Source organism: Perna viridis, chromosome 4, assembly GCF_037379345.1.
Source record: "Perna viridis isolate PV_CMFRI_1.1 ecotype Kerala chromosome 4, ASM3737934v1, whole genome shotgun sequence".
NCBI lineage: Eukaryota > Metazoa > Mollusca > Bivalvia > Mytilida > Mytilidae > Perna > Perna viridis.
In genome coordinates this window covers 41,535,644-41,561,493 of record NC_142448.1, presented here as the reverse complement: position 1 = coordinate 41,561,493, position 25,850 = coordinate 41,535,644, and the positions used below count along the sequence as shown (strand labels likewise).

Sequence of the window (25,850 nt, the reverse complement as noted above, 5' to 3'; positions counted from 1 at the left end):
AACATAATTTTGTACGACAAAAATGATTTTGTTATGAAGGAATCACAAAAAGATCAAGTCCCATTCGGCGCGCCGTAAAAATATCATACATATGTATAATATTGCAAATTTCGATATGCTGTTCAAGTGTTTCAAGGAGTTACCTCCAATCAGCAGCATTAAAATCAAACACAAAGAAAAACCTAAATCAAAATAATTATATACAAAATGGTCTCAAAACGCTACTTGACCAATATTTGCTATGAATGGTCCTTGGTTGCTCATAAAAAGTCATCCGGGGTAGACAAAAAAGGAAAGGAAAACTATGACACGCGAAGATTTTTGATCCGTAGAAAAACATGCCCGCTGTTAAAAATAAAAGTGTTTGATTAAGCCAAATTCTGACTAAATACAAGTGTTCAGCATGATAAGATCTATCTATAGTTAAATTTTCATTTTAATCTGTTAAGCCATGTTGGAGTTATTGCCCTTTTTTGACGTCTTTTTTTAATGTTATTTCTTTAAAAAAAATACTGGTACTACTTGACCAATTGGAACCAAACTTGGTATGAATGTTCCTTGGGGTATCTTGCATAGAACTGATGTGGGGACTTTTGATCCGTCGAAAAATCATGGCCGCCGTTACTAAAATAGAACAAAGGAATCAGACAGCAGTTTTTCGCAAATTTCTCCAAAAACCGTTTGGTTTAGCAAAATTATTTTTATTGCTGAAATGACCCTTATTATAAGGCCTTCAAAAGGGATCAAATTTATCAGGTGACTCCTTGTAAGAGGTATTGCCCTTGAAAGATGAAAAAGGACTTTTTACAGTTTTGGTACCGGTATCGCATTGCATATCCCTGAGCAGATGTAGGTCAAAACATAGATGCTATAAAAATATAGTGCATTTTCTTTTTGTCTCTCTACAAACTTATGATTTGTCAAAAGATATGAACAATGACTTATAAAACAGAGCAAGCATCACACTGTAAGAGGAAAAACTTTTTTTAAAAAAAACCTAATATAATAACATAAAAATGTTCCACTGAAAAGGTTGGTTTGATGAGTGCAAAACGAAAGTGAACGTAGAGAAAATGGCTATTTATAGTTCAAGACTACTTTTCCGTCCGATCCTCGTGGACTCACCCTATTTTCTTTGCGGGAAGTTATTTTTTTCACAAGTCTGGCAACTGGTTTGGTGAATATCCTCGAACTCACTTTTAATGTCCGTCTTATTTATTGTAAACGAACAAAAAGTGCGATGTTTAATTCAGTACTAATACTGCAACATGGGACACTTGTTCAAAAATATAATGTCGTGTATTTTACATTAACCTACTGCATATTTAAGTCGTTGTAAAAATGAAGTAAATAAGGTATTATCGGAAACTCGCTTGTCAAAACACACCGACCTTACAGTTGGATTTCACCCAAAGTTGTCTGCCGAATTTGAAATGACCATTTTTTGATCTTTGAATATGTGAATATCTTTGAAATTTTATTTTTAAAACTATTAGAAAAAAAACGCTTTTTAAAAGGTTATCTGTCCTTGTCATCTAGATTGCACGGAAATTTTGTTCTCTAATTATTAATTGATTTTCTCACTTTTTGACCGGTGTGAGAAAATTATTTCTCGTTTCTGGAGTGATCCGAGTTCTCAAGCGCTAATTTATCGAAACAGAAAGAGGTTAATGTGTGATTGAATCGCAATGTCTATAAAATCTCAATGGGCAACAGCGACGCGACGTTATGGCGTATCTAACGCTGTTCTTGATAACTGTTGACGACAACTAGAATTTCTGCCATGACACACATGCCAAACGAAGCTCTGGTATTTCTTTTTCAAAATAAAAGAAATAGAATATACATCTTTGGCTCAAGGGTTATACAATTTCCATTGTTCAAATATCTAGGAAAGCCTTGATATTAAAAATATGAAAATTTATTTTTCTCGGTGTGAGAAATCTCCATAAAAAACTCGCCATCGTTGTGAATTCATATGTCATTCGTAAATCTTATCAACTAAAAGTTGTGGAGTCTACCAATACTTGACTGCCTGTTTCTTGGCGAGACTAATACTTAAGCATTTAGCTCCTCAATGTATAGATGTACACGCATATCATGATGGCGCCCAAAGAACGTGATGAGTTTCACCTGTAAATAACGAATAACGTAAAACAAGTTATTGCTTACGGTACATGTTATTATAACTTGGTAAACTTTTAATTAACATATAATATACTAGATGAAAAAATCCATACACATGGACAGATTGAACGTTACCAAAGAAAAAATAAGAATTAAAGATACGTTGTAAAAAAGCAATGGTGTTTTTCTAAGAGCTTTGACGTTTGGATTCACTTCCTTTTCCTGAATTATAAAAGTCGTAAAAGATGCAAGCAGATTAAGCAGAACCTTTATTGAAGATCTGGAATTTTTTGTATGAATGTGAGAAATTCCGTCTTTTGACGCGTAGAGCGCAGCGGAGCAAGGGAAAGACGAGGAAATTTATCACACGGGTTGATCTTCAATAGATGAGTTTTACAACGTATTTCTTTCGCTTTAGAGCCAATGATATGGAATAACAATAAAGGTCAAGAGTTATTTGTACTAAATACGTGTCGTATTAGTGGACTCCGATTAACCAAATACAATTAAAAATAATCACCATGAAAATTTCATTATATATCAATTAAGTAGCTGTCTTTGTAAGAATCATGCAAAATCTGAAAAATGTATTACACCCCCAAAAAGGCTACATATTTTTATTTTTGTAATTAAGTTGTTCAATGGGTCTATACTATGCAATGTGTAATTATTCATTCAAATCTGCCCGTTCTTAGGAGATAATCGACATTAAAAATACAGTAATTTCTATTGTATGTGAGCGCCATTCACAGATTTATCTCCCTTAATTTTGAAATCTACAGTGCATTCTATATAATATTTATCTCCTATGAGCATGGGCTATATGAAAAATTACATGTTTATTTCTATTTACTATGACATTTCAAACAAAATATCAAAAATAAAAATATGTAGGCTTTCCAACCATGAATCACGTTTTGCATTATTCTTAGATGGAGGGCTACTTAATTCTTCAGTTTTTGTATGCTTTGAATATATCAAGAGGCTGTCCATGTAAAATTCTGGCAGATTCTATAATATGGGTTTCGCAGGGTAAATTTTATCCCACATATTTTTTATTGCAATGTAATGTATATACCATATGTATATCAAATAATACAAAATTTGTTTTAAGTCGACAATGGATGGCCCTGAAAATGCATTTAAAGTTTCCTTACATGGCAACCAAATTTTGCTCAAATGAAAGAGTCATCTCTTTTTCTTCAATGAATTTCAATGTTTTCTATGTAAATTATTTCTTTTTAATCATTACAGTAAATCAAAAACCAACATCTTAGAGAAAGGATGCATTTGTGATATGAAAGGGTGATCATATTTTGAAAATTTGTCAAATGCCACCCATTGACACCTTCGTAACATATTCTGTCATACAAAGATGTCGACATAGGTACAAAAAGTTGGATTAGTGTATCCATTGACCCTCTGAACCTCAATGGACTGCTTTTACACAGCGTGTTGTGATCAGCTATTTTACCAATGACAGACACGGTCGCGTGCACTTCTCTGTCATGGATTGCCTGTCATAAAAAAAAACAACGAAAATGGAAGAAAGTTCTGTCTTTTGTCTAAAGTTATTTCAGATTGACTTTACACGTAGACGTACAGCATATACGAATCCATAAAAATACTGGATATGAACTCAGGTACTCCAGTCGGGTTTTCAGATTCTACTTCTTCGAAGACAGCCTCCATACTGCCCGATACAAATCACGATCGTTGAACGATTTTTCAGTCTTACTCGATACTTTAAGTCATAATGATTTAGGTCGTGGAAGACCAAAATCACCAATTAGGTCATGAATGACCATTACGATCAACTAGGTCATACATGTATTAATAATGAATAAACTGTACCAAACAATGCTGAGTGTACTGTACATAATTAAAAGTGCTATTTATATGCAAAACATAGCGAAGGTATAAAAGATGCAATTGCTAGAATTGAGATTTTCAAATACATTTTTAACATATCATCAGTTGTGAAAGAAATAAATAATACCTCTACCATTAAAAGTTCGCAATGTTTTTGCTATCGTTTTTACGTCATAGATAGATAACTTTAATTCTAAAATCATTAAGCGTAATAATATTCCTTGACGTGAACATAGCATAAGAAAATATAACTCCCACAAATACCCCTCCCCCCCCAAAAAAAAACGACAACAAATCACTGGAATGTGTAAATACACTAGCATCAGTAGGTAACGTCTTTTACGTACCTGGTACTATTTCAATGTCTTCTAAATTACAGTCAACATGTTCCACTATTAACTTCTTTTTTTCCCTTTTCGGATGTTATAAAACAGGCTTTGAAGTCACAAAACGGAACAAAAAAACTTATATCTGAGAGTTTCCTTAACGCCCAACGACGATGTCTGAGTATTTTTATGACATCACCAACAGTAAAAATAATTCTCAGACTTAAGTTTCGTTATGCTTGATCGTGATAATACTGAATATCAGAACAAAAGTTGAAGTCGGTAGAAAAAGGGGTTTGAACTGGCGAAAATTATAAAGACAACAAGGAAAAAGCAATAAGCAAGCACTTAAGTACCATTCTGTGTAAGAATCAGGCAATGGGTGGCACATCATATTTCTCAATTTGGTCTCTTTTGCCTCAAATATATTAAATACATCTAGAAAACAACTGAACAGCTATTTAAGTTTATCCTGAAGCATCTTTGACATTGATGGTTATTTCTGGAGGTTATCTGGTATAAATACTTTGTTAATGCAATAAAATTTCTGTGTTTTTCCTTTCAGGTGCCACACCTTGTACACATTTTGCCTGATTCTTAGTCGGATAAGTACTTAAAAAACGAAATGATTTAAGGATATGAACATATTTGTATCATACTGTAAATTCAAACTTTCCAATTCAGTAAATTTAAATTTATAGGTTTATTAATCTATTTCTCTTCATGTTTTAAAATAAAGAAAACAATCTAAAGCATTAAACAGAATCTAGAATGTGGAAAATATAAACATTTAAAACATTAAATTCTCTCTTTAATCTACAGAATAGGTAATTTAAAGTTGGCCTTGAATGGTTAACTGAGTAAACATTTAAAGAGTAATCAAGGGAACCAAGGGTAAAACGGTAATCAAAAGAATGTAATCCAGGGACAAAGACCAGACATGGAAAACAGACATACACAACAAAGAACATAAAGTAAATAAAATCATACATACAAAGTAACAAAAGTAAATGAGCAACTCGGACTATAAAAACATTAAATTCTCTGTTTAATCTATAGAATAGGCAATGTAAAGTTGGCCTTGAATGGTTAACTGAGTAAAAATGCCTTTGTGTGCTATTAACTTAACATGATAGCAGCAATGTTTATAGTATTTATATACCAATACAGCCTCAAGAGGTAGAAGAAAGATCTCTGCCAATTACATTTAACAAACGTTCACTTTTCAAAAAATGATCAGCAAGAATACATGTAACTTCCTTTAGTAATCAATAAAAAATATATATCTTACGATAAACATATGTCTAGTGTGGAACCAAAATTGAATTGATGTTTATTTAAATTGAATAATAAAAATTTATAAAAGTAATGGAAGTTGTGAAGTGGCTGATATAATCGTCTACATAAAAGACAAATCAATTGAGAGTAGCCATATTTAAACAAAAAGGTGAACTTAATAGAAATTAAAGAGAGGCCAATTATTAAGGATCGTTTGGTTTGCATATTGAGAATCAATCAGTGATAATGCAACGAATTCTGTTCAAATCAAACCTCTTTTGGACTCTAAAAACTGCATGGTTTAGACAAGTTTATGACTAACCAAAGTTCAACATTTGATTTAAAATGAAAGGACCGTTTAAAGTGTTTGGTTTGAAACAGAATGCTGGATTATTCAGGTTCGGTTTAGAAAGATTTATCTGTAACTTCAAAGTTTTGTGATATAATATCAAAGTATGGCCTTTTCCATTTTGTTCCTGTAACATGCTCGAGATACATGTATTTATAGTGGCGAAAGACGGATGTAATGATCCAAGGAAAGCCAAGTAACTGTAAGAGTTACCGGTTCGTAATGACCAGTTGTCGTAATTTCTGTTCATGAAAGATAGGTACTTCTATACAAATTGTAGTAAGTTGGTTAATAATGCAAAATAATCATACTAACATGAATAGTGTATACTATTAAAAATGTATATTCTGCAAGTTCAATTGAGTTAAAACAGCAGAAAACACATCTAACGTTAACACTATAACGGAAATTTACCAAGTATTAAAAATGAATTATTAATGAAAACAGGATGGGGACAGAAAGGTTTATGTGTATTTGTTGTTTAGCACAACTTTTTCAAAACAACAATATTTGCTAATAAACCCCTTCTTCAAGATTCAAAAGATGACTTGCAGCGTGATCATTTTGTAAAAGCTAATCTTAAGAATCAAACAACAGGTACAAAAACGAAAACTAGAAACATGAAAATCACGGCAACAAACAGACTATGCTTATAAATCTAGTCCAAAGTAAAGACGATTTATCCGTTGTTTTATACAACCATTACAAAACAGGTCATCTTGTCACACCAGGAAACTGCTTTCGTATTTTTGTTGTCGAATGTGTTTCCAAGGGCAACCATTGGAATTCTTAACAGAAGCACAGTTTAATGCTCAAATAAAGTCTTAACTAATGTTCGATGTTTACATTACGTTTTTAGTATCCTTTCAGCTGTTGATTATTGCAAAAATTCCACAGTAGTTGGAAAAAAATCCAATCATTTTAAATAGCTTGCCATTTTAAAAAATAATAAAGTCATGAAGTATGACATCTCCATGGAAGTTGATCTCTCATATAGGTAAAATCAATTCTAAAAGTTCGATAATGTTAAAAGAATTTAAAGTCTTCAAACATCCAATTACTTAATAACTGAAACAGTGAACATACCGATTTGCATCAGGAATTGAAAGAATGGTCTGGTTTAAACTGTGGTTCTCTTGATTTGAGAAACTGATGTTATCTTATTTAAACTAAACATGTTGTATGTAATGAACAACCGTTTGACAATTTTGACCATTCTTTTTATTGCGATATCTTTCATCATAGCCGTCAACGGTAAGTTATTTTTTTATGTGGATCTGAAATGAACTTATCTTGTTATCATTATCATTATTTTTTTTTTTTTAAATGATAAATTATTTTTATAGTGCATATTTGATGTTTTTTTTTCTGTGCAATTTGCAATATTATGTATATATTATTTTCTTTTTTAATTTAACTTGGATATGAAATGAATTTATCTTGTTACTATAATTATTATTTTTGTCATTATAATTACTGTTTTTATAGCGTACATATGTTATATAAGTTTTTTTCTGTGCTCCTTACAATATCAAGTATTTGATAAATAGATGTATTCTACTTGAGTGAAATATGTTAGGATGATACTGCAATATGATTGGCCAGCATGACAGGGGATTTGAGACAATATCCCCGTAGTGGACTCGGGTCTATGGAATCTTAAGTAGACATTTACAGCTTTTATGAAATTGGAGTTACAATTAGTATGCAATCATAACGATATGGCAAATAGTTATCTTTTTGAAAAAGAAAGTGTAAAATTAAAGAAAAATATCGTTTTATTTTCAAATATGTCAATTTGATGTGTACAGTTGCGATCATTTCTAACCTCTCTTCGATCCTGTCAGGATTCGCTGTCATATAAGAGTTCTAAACTGTCAGAAACTGTTCTGACCCGCGACACACCTTGTCAAGGTCTATCAGGACTTCGGACAAGCTCTGTCATAATTTGTCATGGGTCCTGATACCTTCCTGTCGGGAACTGTTCTAAGTAGAACAGATACGTGGATTAGAAGAGTTCTTGACAGATTCTGAGAGTCATTAGCTCGAGAATATTTCTCTAACTGAATTACATACAATGCATGTACGTGATTACGAAAAATTCGTACGACGGGAAAGAACTTGATTTTTTTTTACCTGACTTTTATGTATAGCATGCAGTACCAACAAAAATTAATGCCTGCCCTACTTGCTACGCCCCTAACTTTAAAGAATTTGGACTGTATTCTTTCTGGTTGCAGATCTATACTCCGGTATGATACAGATTACCTATATATATTGACATTTTTAAACAGTTTATACAAACTTTAAAGTGTTCTCAGTCATACAATTTGGAAGAATAGGACATTTTGAAGAATTTTGACCGAAATATATAAGTCGCAGTCACCCACATTACATATAAAAAAAAATAGCATTTTAGTTAATAATTTTAGGCTCTCATGGAAATCAAAAGTGCTCGCACTCATTTATTTTGCAAGAATAAGATTTTGTTTAAAAGAATTTTGACTCAAACAAATGTGCCACAGCCACTATATGATAGTTATATTGAAAAATATAGCATTTTAGTCAATGATTTTAGACCCTCACGGAAATTACAAGTGTGGGCACTCATACATTTTGCAAGAATATGACATATATAAAAATGTTTGAGTCAAACTAATGTGTCGCAGCCACCACATGATATTTATATTGAAAAATTTTACATTTTAGTCATAAATTTTAGACCCTTATAGAAATAAAAAGTGCTTACACTTGTATTTTGCAAGAATATGAAATTTTTAAAGAATCTTGACTCAAATTAATATGTCAGAGCCACTATATGATAGCTATATTGAAAAAAAAGTCAGCATTGTAGTCATTAATTTGAGACCCTCATAGAAATTAAAAGTGTGGACACTCATACATATGCTGGAATATGACATTTTTTGTAGAATTTTGACAGAAACACATGAGTCACAGTCACTCACATGATAGTTGTATTGCAAAAATAAGCATTTTAGTCAGTAGTTTTAGACCCTCATGAAAAACAAAACTGCCTGCACTCATACATTTTCAGAATCTTTACGGAAATAATGGTGTCACAGTCACTAATATGAAACTAACATTTTTAATTTCTACATTTTCTACGTATAAGACTATGTAGGGAAATTGGAAGTGTTATCACTCATATTCGTTGCTTAAAGTGGCAGTTTGAAGAACTTTGACCAAAGTATTTAGGCATCAGTCACCCATTGAGTGCAAAATTGTCAATTTTAACATTTTTTAGAATGATTTGTGACCCTTCCGTTTTTGAAAGTAGCTTTCACTCAAAAAGTACTTTGTCAAACTTGAACTTCGTGAGAATTACCGAACATCTGAAAGTTATCAGTTACGACTTTTACACTTAAAATAGAAACATAGACCTTTAATTTTATAATTATATAATTTGATTTAATTAATATCATTTGTGTATGACAGAATGTAAAAACAAACTATACATGTAATAAAATAATGATAATTTTTGAACGATGAGTGACTGGATCGTGATCGACGAAAATTGGAACACGAGCAACAATCGAGTGATTGTGGGATGATGATCACGACGAGTTCTCTATATATAATTGGAAATTCAATATAAATTTTGAAATCAACATTTGTTTCCTAATCGGGTTAGCTAATTTACATTAGCCATACAGTTTCATTTATTAATCGCGGACTTCCTGTTCTTAAAGATTTAGTGTCAGGACCTGTCCAGAGGTATGACAGTTTAAAACAGCTTTTCGTATTTTCTTTGTCACGACCCAGGACAGTTCCTGTCAGGATCTGTCAGGGAATAGGGCAAAATGTGTCCTGACACAGAACAGCCTCTGTCAGACCCTGTCAGGATTTCTGTTCTATTTGCTGTCGTAGAACAGAAATCCTGACAGATTATGACAGAATTTAAGAGAGGTTAGAGGTGATCGTAACTGTATGTCACAAACGACGCGTGTATTTGACTTTGATGACGTGAACCAATTTGTCATGGAAATGGAAAATGTTCTTTTACAAAAATAAAAAAAAATCATTTAAAGACACTTAAAACAAATCATTGTTCTTCGGGATTTCAACATGAATATTAACTGTCATCGATTTATATACCCTCTTATCTATGGGTCGTGAAATACAGAACATGGACGGTTGATATGGGCCCATAACTCTTGTAAAAATCCCCCCAAAAAGATATATAAAGACAATAACATAGCACTGACTTGACAAATGAATGAGACCTAGAACCGATGGAAATTTCGGGGACTGAGCCGAATGCGTATATCAAAGTCAGTGCACTGTTATTTTCCTTATACTGCAACAAAATGTTAAGAAAAAATACTTTTAAGCAGGCGACATCCTGTCAGCTTCAAAACAATGTAACCTTTTTGACGTCACCGCAGAAAGTTATATTTGGTCCGTGATTTTTTAAAATGACAATTATTATTTTAACTGTCAAAGGACTGGTTGCAGTATGAATAATGAGATGATAGTGATACTCGTATGCGTATTGGGCATTGAGTTCAAAAAGTTATCAAAAGAATCAAGATTTTAGCAACAATCATAAGAATGTGACACAGAGATAGAAAACAGACACACACAACAAAGAACATACAATAACCAAAATAACACGTACAAAGCAATAAAAGTAAATGAGCAACTTAGACTCCACTAAAAACTGGGAACAAGGACCAGGTGCAAAACATTTGTTTTTTTAAGGAAAGAAAAAATATTACAACATTCCAAAGTACGCTATTACAAAGAATCAAAAGTATAGGAAAATAAAAATAAAGAACGTTAAGTGCTGTTACACAAACAAACCGCATGTATTTCAGATGTTTTTTTTTCAAAAATATTTCTTGGTTTTGGGCACAGTTCACAATTGGAACGCTATTGAGTAGTGAAACTTGTTTTCTGTTGCATAATTTGAAATCGTCTATGGTATTAACTGGTATCAAACATTATATTTAGATCCTCAAAATACGTTTTAATATTTTTTATTAATACATATTTCTTCAAAAGAGACACAAATACCTAAAAATAAACTTTGGTGATGTAATTTTCTTTTACAAAAATTGGTACTTTGATAAACAAGCATTGATTGGACTGCAGTTTCCAATTTAAAGAATCCCAATCCCAATATTCTTTATTAAGAATAATAAAGCGATAACTTGCAATTGAAAATTAAGAAGCGTCAATCGTTGATTGTATAGGTGCAATTTGAAGTTACTGAGTACGCGTTAAAAACTGAGATAGTCAACACTCGAATTGACTCCCTGAAATTTACGATGTTTTCAAAGGAAATCTACGCTAAAAAGTAACCGGGAAGTCACGTTCTATTTTCTGTTTTTACTTTGAAGTCATTGATATTGTACGATTTTGGGTTTTACCAGGATGTTGCCGGCTTCAGTATTCTTGCTTAACATTCTGCTTAAGAAATGTGTTTATGTTCCAAATTAAATAGACCTAGCACATTGAATGACAAAAAAAAAGAAATAAAAATAACAAAATAAAATAACAAAATAAAATAAAAATAAAATATAAATAAATAAAAGTAAAATAATAAAATAAAACAAACAAACGAAAAAAAAAACAAAAACAAAAGAAAAAAAAACAAAAACAAAAAAACAAAAACAAAACAAACAAACAAAACAAAACAAAACAAAACAACAATGTACAGTAAACATTTTCTTGCTGTCTGTTTCCTTATTTGTGTATCAGATTTTTTATGTCAAGTCAGCAGTACAACGTAATTGCTAATATAGTTTCACATTGTTTCCGACATGTTCAAGAAACTGCAGATTAATCTCAAGTAAATATATGCCAATTGATTGAACCCACTTTATATAGTAATAAACGGTATATGTTAAATATTTTAAATTTACAATATATAACTTTATAAAGACTAATGTAAGTTCGTTTCTGTACACTGCCACCAGTGTGATGAAATAGGGTCTGTGGTCAAGCAGTCAAAAGTTAGCAATATGACTGAGGCTGTCTTCTGCTAAGATATACGAAGGCGTTTTTCCAGCAAAATCCACCCTGTATATGAATTTGACCTAATAAAAAACCTGAATCTGTTAAGAACAGTTAAGCGTTTTCTTCTTCTATCATTTTTAGGAAGTCGTGGATCGTTACGGTGTATCCATCTACACCACAAAACTGATTTGTTCACTTTTCACTGATTCCTTTTCACTTTCGTCCGGTCTTTTTATGAGCAACATGGCGGGTGTTTCTAGAAAAATCAGAGGACATTTACCATACCGATGCACCTGGACCATGCTTCCAGTTTTTAGCTGAGTCCGAGTTGCTCATTTACTTTTAAGCTTTTTATTCTTTTATGATTTTTATGAAGTCGTGGATCGTTTCGATGTATCCATCTGCTCCACAAAATTAGATTTGTTCAACATGTCAAAATTTTCCTTTTCTCTTTCCTTTACCCTGGTCTTTTTATGACCAACTCAGCGGGTATTTCTAGAAAAGCAGAGGACGTTTACTCTTCCGGTGCACCTGGTCCATGCTCCCAGTTTTTAGCGGAGTCCCAGTTGCTCATTTACGTTTGTTACACTGTATGTTTTATTTTCTGTGCTTTATTGTCTGGTATTTTTCCCTGGATTACATTCTTTTGAATATCGCTGGAATCTTGGTTCCCTGGATTACTCATAGTAACAATCGCACATGTCTAAAAATAGAACAGCAAACAGATATAACTTAATTAGTTTCAATTGATACGAACGTCCAAAGGGTACTATTTGGGGTTTATAGTATTACATTTAACTAAAATTGTTTCATTTATTTGAACATTACATTTACTTCTATCCCAATAAAATGGAGTAAAACGGGAGATGTTACCTGGCTCTATACTAAAACCCTTAATATTTCAATGTTTTTGTTTGTTTTATAGAAACAGTCATTTAACACCTCTGCTTACAGATATTGATGTTAATACAAACTATTTTGCTGGTAGTTTTTAATCCATTAATTGGTCGGATACCATAATTTCAGTTTTGTTTATCGTATTCTTTTTCGTTTATAATTGAGTATTGTCATTAAGTCAAAAGACGGCTGCAAGCATTTAATTTACTTAAACAATAAGACAAGAATTCGAGTCTTTTTTAAATGAAAAAAAAAAAAGCAAACAGAAAAAGATTGAAAAAAAAATATATTACAATTCTACTAAAAACTGCTCGTTTACGTCGGGCAACTTGCAGTTTATCTTTTCTATCAATGTGTTATGGTAGACACAAGTTGGCAGCAAATGCAACATTTTTATAGACTTTTTCAAAAGCACAAAATTCTAAGCACGAAAATAACTTAGTTTTGATCTGCTGATTAACCAGAGGTCTGCGAGGGCATACAGTTTTCCGTCTAATTAGTTGACTACATTAGGGTTAATAAAACTCCAAGTCCTATCGAGGGGACCGATTGATTATAACCTCGAGTTATCCGAGGTTTCGATTAATCCGAGTTCGAGTCATTCTGGGTAAAATTGTATTGGAGTAAGGGGAGTTTTGCTGAGACTTTGTAATTAGTTCCAGTTATCCGAGATTTCGACTAATTCGAGTTCAACACATCGAGGTTCGATTGTATTATGAAAACCTGTAAAAAACGAACCCTAAATAATCCGAAAACCTGTCTAAACAAGACACTTTTAACAATACATTTAAATAAATGAATATGAATGTTGGTCCTGGTAAACCGAGCAACTGTATATACCAAGCCAATTTCAAAGTCGAAAATGTGATTCATGAGGTTTCACTTTTCTTTTACGTTTACGTTTTCGTTCTACGGTCGCCTCTTTTCACTTTGTTCGACCGTTCGAAATGCTGCGAACGCAATTTATTAAACAACCAAAACATATGTGCTGCCTTGGTTTCTATAGCGTCGGTATTTAATATGAATTTAATGTGAATAATAGGAAAATTAATTGGAAAGAGTGAATAACCAACATAGTATCACGAGTGCCAAAGAACGCCTAGATTTAACAAGTGTGCGAAACTGGTTCTGCGCACGAGTTACGTCCTCAGGCGTTCTTGGCACAAGTGATAAAATTTTGATTATTCACGATAACCACTTGATTATCCTATTTATTATATAGATTTTCTTCATAATCTATCGATATTGTCAATGTGAATGATAAATCCTGTGATTGGCGGATTGTGACGTTCTGCCGGGAAAAAGCGCGAGAGTGAAATTACCGAACTTATTTCACAGTGTGAATTATCGAAATTTATTACACTGGGAACAATTCGATAAAACACTGCTATCTATATAATAATAATTGCATTTCTATTTTGATTTTTCATTTTTTTACAATACATTATATATTGTATTAAGTAAAATCACCTTTTCTAAAATCATCGATCGATATCAAACATATTTAGAAATGATGTTAGTTTCCTATTCATATTGGGTTCACTGGTGTGCATATAACTGTTATATTGAAGAAAATACAGATAGGGGTCTTAGAGTTTTACAAAAATATGTCATTTAGAAAAAAATAATTGGTATTTTTGTATATAATAACCACTTGTTTGATGTCACTGCTAGTGAATCTAATATTCGCGAGGGTATTCATCAACCATATAGTCAGACTTGTCTGACCTCGAGTTATATCATATATTATTTATTGAAATTTGCAGTATTGCAAAATTTAAATTCATAAAACATCAAGGCTTCATTCTTGTGTCGTGCATGATAGAACCTTTTGATACTGGAATTGACTTTCTATTCGATAGTTTTAGTTTTGAGTACTTCTTATTAACAAATAATTATAGGGTTTAGACCTTCCTTGGCATTTGATTCTAATGCTGCAAATCATGAGAGATTAATCCTTGAAACACATGTACAGTATATTGCCAGTATTTGTATCATTGTTACTTTTGTATTAAAATATTCAAGTAGTTCAACACACATGTGTGTATTTTGTAGTTTGAAAAATGGAGTCAGATAATTTAATTCATTTCTTTTGACTTATCAAATGTGACACTTATTTTAAATAATAGAAGTTCAGTATTGAGCATATTCGGTAATATGCATCTTTTGGTTTTTTTTGTACATACTCCAACAATTGAAATCGCCTGAGCGATGCAGTATATGTTTCCAGACATCATGTTGTCTTAAATTATTCTTTTTAAATATCATTGATAATGGAAAAGTTCGCTTGATAAAAGCTGATGAAAGCGTACCAAACATTGAAGACATCTATAGCACGGCACAATTTTGAATCGGATAGGTTGATTTATGTAAAACTCATCAGGAGTTAATTTTCAAAACAATATCAGTCGTATAGTTTCACGACTTTATCTTTAGAAACACATAACACGTGATATACATGTAAATATATAAAGCATGATACTGTAACTGACTAATGAAATTGACACCCATTTAAAGAGGTTGAGAGGGTAAGGATATAAATCATGAAATCATTGATATGTTTGTTTCATATTCAATTTCACTAAAGTCTATCAAACTCTCATTTGAAACAGAATGAAATCAGTCTAAGTTACTTTGACGCTTACATGAGATTGATATAAAATGGTGAATACAAAAGTTCCAATGATTTGTAAGAGTTGTGTCCCTTACCCTAGGTCTACCTCTTAAAACATGTTTTCCAATATAAAGTCAGGTTTACTCTACTTATTAACCAATCGGACACGACATCATGATATGTGAATGAAAACTCATGAGCGCTTATCTTACCAGCCAGTGATCTTGTTTCAAGTTAGTACTGGTTGTACCTTTTCTTTCATATTTCTGTGCATTTGCTGGTATTTCTATGTTTTGTGCTTTAACTGAATTTTTGTTTTGTTTCTATCTTTCTCTCGACTTATGAAAAAGATTAAGTTCATACTGTGTGTTTTATAAGTTGATTATGTCTTCGAAATGTTATGACAATAAATTACACAGATTTTAAAAAGTACACTTCTTTGTAAGAATTCGGATGTGGCTAAAACTTTGGCAGAAACAAAAAAAAACAGTGTTGTAAATGAACACAAGGGTTCGGAAATAAGCCATATGGCATATGCTAAACCCGTCACCAAATAAAGGACGAAATATATCTCAATACATTAAGAAGCATGCTCTGGAATATTTTGCAAATACATGTACTATATGTGTAATGAAGTTGGAAAGGGTTAACTTATTGGGGAAATATTAATTACAGAAAAAAGGTAAGGAGAAAGGAAATAAATGAAAAAGACAGCATGTTTACAAATGATATTTTTTTCAAGCGTTTACAAATCGTTTACTCTTGATAATATAGCACCTTCAGAAAATGTTCAGTATTTGGATCTGTTGATAGAGCATCAGACCCATTTAGGAGAATATCAATGTCAAACGGAAAATAATAAATATTACATTCAAGTAAGAAATGGCTGTTTGACACAATTTGTCCGCAAACAGGGTTAGGGCTTCCCACGAGGTTACGCCTGAACAGGTGTTCGTTGAGTAAACTACTGTTCATTTGCAGCCTTGTATGCAATACCTTACCTAGCCTGCTTCCAATGTAAATATACTGGCCGTCGACTCTCGTTCGAAACATCTAAATGTGCTTAGAAGATATTTAATGATCTGGAGTTGCGCGTTTGGAACGGAAGGTTATTCCACAATCGAATAATGGACGAGAGGAACTAGGTCGAATACAATGATGTCATTAAATGGACGGGTAAAATGGTTATGGATGTTAACCCGCGCGTCTGGTACAAGGGTACTCAGATATTCGGGTGTGTCACCATTTATCATCTTATAAAAAACATCGCAAGCTTGTGCTTTCGCTTTCCATCCGCGAGCTTTTCCCATCCGGTTTCTCGATATAGACTGTCTAGCGATGTTAATTTTGTACCACCAGTTACGATACGCATAGCTTCTATCTGAACGCTTTCGATCTTGTTAATCAAAATCGGTAACCCGTTGTCCCAAACTACATTTCCGTATACTAGAATAGGTCTGATAAATGATATGTACATCTTTTCTCTAGTTGTGTCATTCAATGTAAATACCTAAAGACAAGTTTTTCTCATATCATCATTTTTAGGAATATGAGGTATAATGTTATTGAAATGGTTTGTTAATGAAGAAAAAAAAACCACATTTCTTCAATTTTATTGAATCATTTTAAGATTCATATAAGCGACTTTATTGAGCGTTTTGACATATTAATAGATGTTTACTAAATTTTGCATGATTTTTACGAAAACTTGTATTTAAAATTAGACCCTGACAATTTCTGTGAGAAAAAAAAACCAAAACAAAACTAAACAAAACACAAAACACAAAATATAAAAAAAGACAAAGAAAACAAGAACTTTTCATTCTTGTTACTCATCTATGATTTAAACATCAATGTTATAAAATGAAATTCAAATTGATTCCATAACTAGAACCGTTCATGCATTTAACCATTGAGTATTATGCATATGCTTTGAAGTGGTTAAGGTAGTTTAAGTACTTTTTAATTACCATGAAAACTGTCAAAACAACCCTAAATGTTCCGAACACCTGTATAAACCAGCGCTTTTTAAAACTCCTTGATTTTTTATTTTAAATGAAAAATGGTTCGGTTTGTTATATTAACAATTTTATAATAATGTTAAGTGTCAGTCTTTGTACGAACAGGGCAGTGGGTTAACATGGTTAAAAAACTCCACCCTTTTCAAAGTGTAATATTAGCACCATCATAATCAAGGAATGAAGCAAGATTTTTCGTATCACTTTGGTAAATTGAGTTATGAGTTCATTAAAATACACTTAAAATTAACATTTCAGGGGCAGATAATTCTGTAAAAAAGCAATTTTGTAACATTCTGTTGAGAATACTATGTTACAAATAAGTTATTTTTTTTTCTTTACATTTTACGGAAACTTATGATAAATCCATGAGGAATATATAGATTTTTTTTCAAATCCCATATCAGAATGCCGAGTCACAACTCCGAATATTCCGAAACCTGCCTAAACCAGACACTATTTAGAGTCATTCTGTTTTTACATGTTTCATACAAGTACTATGTTACAAAATAAGTTATTTCTTTTTTTCATTTTACGAAGATTTAATACAAACCTTTGAAAAATATATGAATTTTGTTCAAATCCCATGTCAGAATGCCAAGCCATAGGTTATATATTAAAACACCTGCCTAAACCAGACAATATTTAGAGTCATTCTCTATCAAGTGAAAGGTAATTAAACCTCGGTAAACCGAACACCTGTCTGTACCGAACATAATTCAAAGTCCAAAATGGTTTCGGTTTCGACAGGATTAGCATAATAAATCTTTCTACGATGTAATTAAAACAAATGGGTAGAAACTGTTAAAGTTACATTATTGTTAAAATTAAGACTGGCAACAAGTCTTTCACCCAAAATTCAACAATGAATGCACAACAGCAGTCAAATAAGGGTAACAACAAAATTACCGAACATTAATGCGATTCATAATCAAGTCAAGTCCAAAATAAATCTGGCAAAATAGATACATGTATTACACCATCGGAGCACCCGGTACCGCAATGGTTCTGGGTACAGGTACTTCAAACGAAATGGTAGGTTACATGTAGGTTTTACAGCGCGCTAAACCTACCTCTTCCATTGCGGTGTGACTATATCAGTCCGGAAAAAAAAACAAAAACAGAAACAAACAAAAAAAAAAAAAAAAAAAAAAAAAAAAAAAAAAAAAAAAAAAAAAAAAACACTCATTACTCACTGTTTTAGAGCAATAACTGAATATTTTTCAAACCAAGGATTGATATCTAAAAAAGAATTAGGTGGGAGACATTTGAAGACGCACTTTCTCATACCCCTGATTGAGGAGATGAGGAGATATTTATGGCGTTCGTGGAAACCAGAGTAGTTAGTACAATGTAGTTGTTACAAAAGTATTGATATCAGTTAGGTTGACTGCATGTGACATGGCGTTTTAACATTTCTGTATTTATCATTTCGCCTAACTTTTTGAAAAAAAATTGTGAATGTGATACAGACTATTTGGCTGATATTTATATGAGCTCGGCCAGCAATATGTTACGTATATCCAAATAATTCAAGTCGAGGTTATACGAAATAACCAACTTTGTGCTGTTTACGTTTCATAAACCGCGAAGACGTCACATTTACATTTACAAAATTCGATCTATGAGATGGTGGGCGATTTTTTTTTATCCAATTATAAACCGTGTTACTTCTACTATAAATTAATAAAATTAAAGAAATACCTCATTATAACAGAGCATTTATATGTAATGTTTGAAAAAATGTTTGAATGTAAATATAAAGGTTCGTTTTTTTTGGAAAAATGTTGGTACGTCATCTGATATGATTGCCTAATAAATAGTTAGGCGATAGAGTGTGGTTGCTTAAACGAAATTATTACGATAAATAATCGACCGCATAAACCAAAGGTTCGTTTAAGTTAAGACTACTCATAATTTATAAAGATTAAATATCATATAGCTTAAATCAGATTAACTGAGTAATAAAACAGTGCTTGTAATGTCGTTTTTTTTTCTTGCGCGATGTTATTAACTACAATAAAACCTGCATAAACCAAACTTTAAATAATCAGAAAATATGTCTAAACCATACACTTTTAACTAACATCAATTAAACTTGATAAATCGAACGCCTTTAGAAACCGAATAAATTTTAAAGATCAAAATTGGTTCGGTTCGGCGTTTTAAGTAGTAGTCTTTATAAGATTCATGCAAATTATGTATATTTTGACACACCCCCAAAAAGCCTACACATTTTTATATTTGTTATTAAGTTGCTTCATGGGTCTTTAAAATGAAATGTATAATTATTCATTCCATTCTATCTGCTCTTAAATATATTCCATATCGAAAATCCAACAGTTTCTTCTGTATTTCAGTGTCAATTACAGAGTTATATCCCTTAAATTTGAATTCTACAGTACATTCTGTATAAATTGTATCTCCTATAAACAAGGATTAGATGACAAGCCACATTTAATTTATGCTTGCTATGGCATTTGATACAAAATATCAAAAATAAAAATATGTAGCCTTTCCAACCAGATATCACATTTTGCATGATTCGTAGCTTGAGTACTACTTAATTTTAATTCGCCTTAAAATTTTTTAGTCTTTCGACCCTACAAAACACAAGTTGTACATGTTAAGTTGTATGTATTCAATTTGGTTTATATTTGCACTTTTCTAAATCTATTTAATTAAATTACAATTTCACATACAGTTAAACAATTTTGTATAACAATCCTAAAGACTATAATATATTTTTCTATATATTTGCACCTTTCTAATTAAAAGATTATTACAAGTTCCCCACTATTCAATCATTTCATGTAAAAGTCTATATTGGTATATGTGTAAACTCTTTTCAAAATCTATAGAATAAAATTACAAGTTTAACATAAAAACAGGAGAAATAAGTCTTATATACATCTTGCTTGATAAAACTTTAGGAGGGAGGTTTTCTGTGCAAAACCCAGGCAGGAGCGGCCTCAAAGAATTTTCATCCACTTCGTATCAAAAATGCATCCTTTTTCAAAGTTGAATGCTGGTTTTTGATTTACTGCAACGATTAAATGAAAATAAACTACAAAGTACGCGTTGAAATTCATTGACATAGGAAAATAACTCTTTACTACATGTACCAGCAAAATATGGTTGCTGTATTAGGGAACTTTTATTTTTTTTTTCTGAGCCATCCAATGTCAATTAAAAAAATCTTTGACATACCTACCTTTTGTATGATACAAACCATTCATTGAACCAAACTATTATTGGGAAGAAATTATGTTGTGTCACCCATATCATGGGATATGCCTGATAATTATATGGACAGCCTCTTAAATTATTGCTTATACAAAACCCATTTTCTTAAAATTATCATTATATGATTAAAACATAATTAACTGTTTGCTTAGTACGATTGTTTTGCCTCTTAAATGTTTAATCTTAGTACAGTATTTTAGACGAATCGATATTTTTGGTAATTGGAATCGTAGAGTTCATAAGTAGGCAACAACGATTAAGTTTGTAAAACTGCCGTTTTAGCATAAAAAATTAAATATTTATCTACTTCGATAAATACTACGATTCAAGTCAATTTGATTTGTAACAAGCTTTCTGATTGGTTAACTTAACATAATAACGTTTGATTACGAATATATTTTTTATTGTTTGAATCCACAAGAGACTGTTTCTAATTTAGAAATTACCTGGTTTCGGTCAGTTTACAATGCAGTTCAAATTTATTTCAAAGTACAATGTACAGAGACAAGAAGACACTAGTATTATGATTATGTAATAAATCTAAAGAATAAATATGCTATATCGAAATATTATTTTCTGTATACCAAAATTTTGTTGTGGTTTTCAATTTAGTGCATTTTTCAAAACTTTTGTGCAATGAATAATATCAATCCGTTGTGGATTTTCCTAAATAATCGATTATCTGTGATTTGTTAATTTTAATAAATTAAATGCCTCCCGCACAGTAATGCAAATCATATGCAATGACCTCCATTGAAACATTTTAAGCATGTGTATCGTCATATGTAAAAGCGATTCTCCGGTAAATCCGCTAGTCTTTCGGAAAGGACTGGATGAGACACGTTCAATTTTGTTTGTTAAGGTAACATTACTGAACGCTAATTAGTCCTTACAAGGCTCAGTGAAACGCCTTTTTGTCTTTGAATTAGTTTTATTTGAAAAAGAAATATCCTAAAATGGCTTCATATTATTTTATGGAGGTAACATTACTGAACGCTAATTAGTCCTTACAAGGCTCAGTGAAACGCCTTTTTGTCTTTGAATTAGTTTTATTTGAAAAAGAAATATCCTAAAATGGCTTCATATTATTTTTATGGAGGCGCTAACATTTTATTTCAAATACATACTAATAAATGATAATAAAAAAAAACACAGAAAAAAACTAAACAAAACAAAACAAAAACAAAACAAACAAAAAACCAAACAAAACAAAAACAAAAACCAAATTTTTCATCATCATTTTAATCACAAATTAGACTTTTTCATTTTTTTTCAAAAGAAGATTGATAGTTGTAAATTACTTCCGGGACCTTTTTGGTCAGTAATACCTAAAAATGTTTCTTTGGTCACAATTAACATTTGTTTAAAATCACTGTTCAGATTGCGAAATATTTTTTTTCATTTATCACACCCATAAATATATAAGAGACCTTACCTTACTGGAAAAAAATATAGAATCTAAGGTCTCTAAATTAATTTGCAAAATTATTTTTTTGATTTTTATTCGCAATCAAATATGAAATTTGAATAAATAGGGCGTCATTAAAAATTTATAATATGGGCGATTCCGATACCCCAAAAAAGTACGAAAAAAAAAAGAGGCTATGATATGCATGGAATCAACCAAATTTTCAAATGAATACGGTCCAATCCCCGAAATCGTCCTCATGAATCTGATACTGTGTAGAAGATTAACGTTGTCCGTCTTGACTCATTTGATTTAAATAAAATCATCAAATATTGTACGTCGACATTTTCATTTTTTGGATAGCAAAAGCTCGTTTACAGGCCTGGTGTTGGTTATCGGAACTAACTTTGTACATAATTGTATTTTATATGCATAAACTAATCAACCATTCCACATTGAAATAGAACACCAACTAAAATTACAAACATGGTTTTCTATCAACATTGAACTTAATAAAGTACTGATAATTATTGATGCAAACAGAAATTTAATTCCTAAATCACATTTGTATGTCGTATAGAATCAGGTTAAAAGGAACATATTAACTTCCGTCTCATGTTTGTCCCTTGTTTTTTTCAATGGCTTATTTTAATGTTTGTTTGTTTTTGTTTTTGTTTTTTTTTTGGGGGGGGAGGGGGGGTTGGGTTTCAGGTATGACCATATAACTGTTTGCTAGCTTCAGCCTAGTTTATTGACATCCATTAAAACTTAAATATAATACAAGAGCTGCATTAATATTTATTTATTAATTTTCTGCTGTATTGCAAAGCAAGTATATTTTAAACATCTGCACTCACAGAGAAATCAAAAAATAACTTTTTCTATAACGCTTATTTGAAGTAAATTTAAAATTTGATTATACTTACTAATTTAATGACATAATGGATGTTAAAATCAACAATAACCGACGGTTAAAACATTTAAAAAAATCATTTATCGAAACAACTATACAGTAGAAAAGTATAATTCAATAAGGTATCTACATTTTAACCAAGGGTGTGATATCTATGGCAACTAATTAGTGACATCGGACAATTTTATTTAATTTGATATAACAAATTAATAAGTTGTCATTTCAAATTGGTAAAACAAGTAAATAAGTTGATATAGCAAATAAGTAAATTGTTATAACAAGTCAGTAAATTGTTTTATGATACTTCATGTCATTTTGACTGGTTCAATACGAAGGCAATATTCTGCTCTATCACATGTCTCAGAGGGTAATAATTTTTTTATGTCTTACCCTCTCCTAAAAAGTTAAAGTGGTTCCGGTAAAAATTAGGTACCAGTTCAATCGTTTTCTGTAATCAATATGCGCAACGTCCATATCAGTAACTGAAATAACATCGATTAATAAATGAAATTCAGCAGACGTTTGAAAATGTTTAACTTAAATGCCAAATTTACTACAAGTCTATACCCCAAAATTTACAAATGTATTGTCAAATTAAAAAGTGACTGAGTTTGAAACTGGAAACAAAAGTGTTCAACTGAAAAGGTCGGTACACTGAATTTAGGTCACAAAAAGGGTGTGATTCAGTTGACATTTACAGTTTCCAATGAATGCAAATCTGAAAGAAAATAAAACAATTTCAATGAAGAAAATGAAAACAATAGACAAGTATTCAAAATTGATTATAAGGGTTTACTTTGAAAAGAACGACAATGGAACGTTCAGTATAATAAAATAAATAACATATAGCTTAGAGGTTGATAGAGAGTTTGTTACGATAAGCTATAAGTTATTCATATAATACCATATCATTACATTGTAATAACAAGTTAATTTATTACTGCTATAATAAGCTAAGCCAGATATTTACCGTTCAAGCTCACAAGCCGCGGACCATGCATATGCTCCAACTTCTTACTACAAAATGTGTTTTCCTTATTCTAATCACGCCCTTGACCTGAAATGCTAGATCCTCCTCTGCTCAGAGAAGCAATTTATTGAAGATACATGTACTTACATATGGCATGTCAACCCATCCAGATACACCATTCTAATTCAGTATTAAAAGTGTTTGTATCTCCTGCGCGGAGTGATTGACGAACAAGCTGTGATTTCAATTTTAAAGTGCAACACGACCGGTGATCAAACCCATTACCCCCGAACTTGAGGCAAGGACGATATCAAGAGATGGCAAAGAGTAATCAAGGGAACCAATGTTATAGCGGTAATCAGAAGAATGTAATCCAGGGACAAAGACCTGACATGGAAAACAGACATACACAACAAAGAACATAGAGTAACTAAAATTATCCATTAGAAGTAACAAAAGCAGATGAGCAACTCGGACTTCACTAAAAAGTGGGAGCATGGACCAGGTGCACCGGTTGGGTAAGCGTCCTCTGCTTTTCTAGAAACTTCCGCCGAGTTTCTCATAAAAAATCAAGTCCGGGGTAGACGAAAGAGGAAAGGAAGACTATGACACGTCGGAGAAATCAGTTTTCATGGCGCAGATGGATATACCGTAACGATCCACCAGTTCATGATGACGGCCATAAAACTTTTGTTCAGTTGCCATGGCGCAGAAATCCTTCCACAATGACCTAGATATGAAAAAGTGATTAAGTATATAAACAACCCAGTTATATAAACCTAATGAAAAAAAATATCCTATACAAACATTACAAGTAGAATAATGTCAAATTTCGTAATGCTCATTCTTTTGTGCTTTTTGATTATTAGAACTTTGATTTTTCTATGAATTTCTAACGAGTTTTTAAAAGGAGTCATACCTAAGTCCTGTGTAAACAATTTATACTAGTTGGTCAATATGTCTTTTGTCTATTAATATTAAGTAAACAAGAGGAAGGTACGCACATGTAGTTCTCCCATGAAATAAATAAGAAACAAGGAGTTGTTGATAAATAATTCTATTGATTGGGGAAAGTAAATGTAGATGTACATGTACATTTAACACGTTCACTCCTTGAGCGTTCCCGTTTCCCATTTTAGCGTTCGTGCATCGTTTATTAGTCGTCAACAAATCGCTACCTTCGTTTAAACGCACGATAAACTCACGATAAATGCTCGATAGAAGCATTCGTTTAAACGCACGATGTGAGCGTTCGTTTATTTTTGTACATTCATTATTTCCTATTTTCAACTATTATTTATATATTATTTGCTATTATTTTTTGTATTTTCATTAATTCAATTTTCGATTTTTACTTACTTCATTTATATTTGTTAATATTATTTTTTTTCTAGCGTTCGTCTATCGGGCGTCTAAACGCACGCTATGAACGTTCGTCTATCGTCCTTTTAAACGCACGTTTGGAACGTTTGTTTATCGAGCATTTAAACGCACTATAAGAACGTTTGTTTGTCGTGCGTTCGTTCGGTGAGCATTTAGCATGCGTTAATTATCGTCCGTGGAGGAAACCTAATCGTCTTTAGGAGTGTATTTGAATGAAGTAGAGTGATGGTTATCTTAACCGAAACCCTTTTTGACTGACAAATGTGTACGGTTTACTGAGGTTCAAAACAACTTCAAATTGATATGAAGGAACTTTACAAAACGTTTGCTTTAGACAGGTTTTTAACCAAAGGTCAGTTAAAACAAGTTTTCCTGTAGCTATTTAACAATGATAAAATGCCTCCTTTTATTCTTCTATGTCATAAACGTACACTTAATTAAATCTATTGTATTCAAATGTCAACAAT

The 25,850-nt window shown here is 31.7% G+C and overlaps 1 protein-coding gene across 1 annotated transcript in view; it reads left to right on the top strand.

Moving 5' to 3' along the window:
* The first annotated feature begins 7,043 nt into the window (after positions 1-7,043).
* Positions 7,044-25,850, top strand: part of LOC148620124 (uncharacterized) — an 81,862-nt gene continuing 63,055 nt past the window's right edge. Inside the window, exon 1 of the mRNA XM_088580703.1 lies at positions 7,044-7,206. Within this exon, the coding sequence (XP_088436829.1) occupies positions 7,128-7,206 (79 nt within the window). The 5' untranslated portion in view covers positions 7,044-7,127. The remainder of the gene's footprint in view (positions 7,207-25,850) is intronic.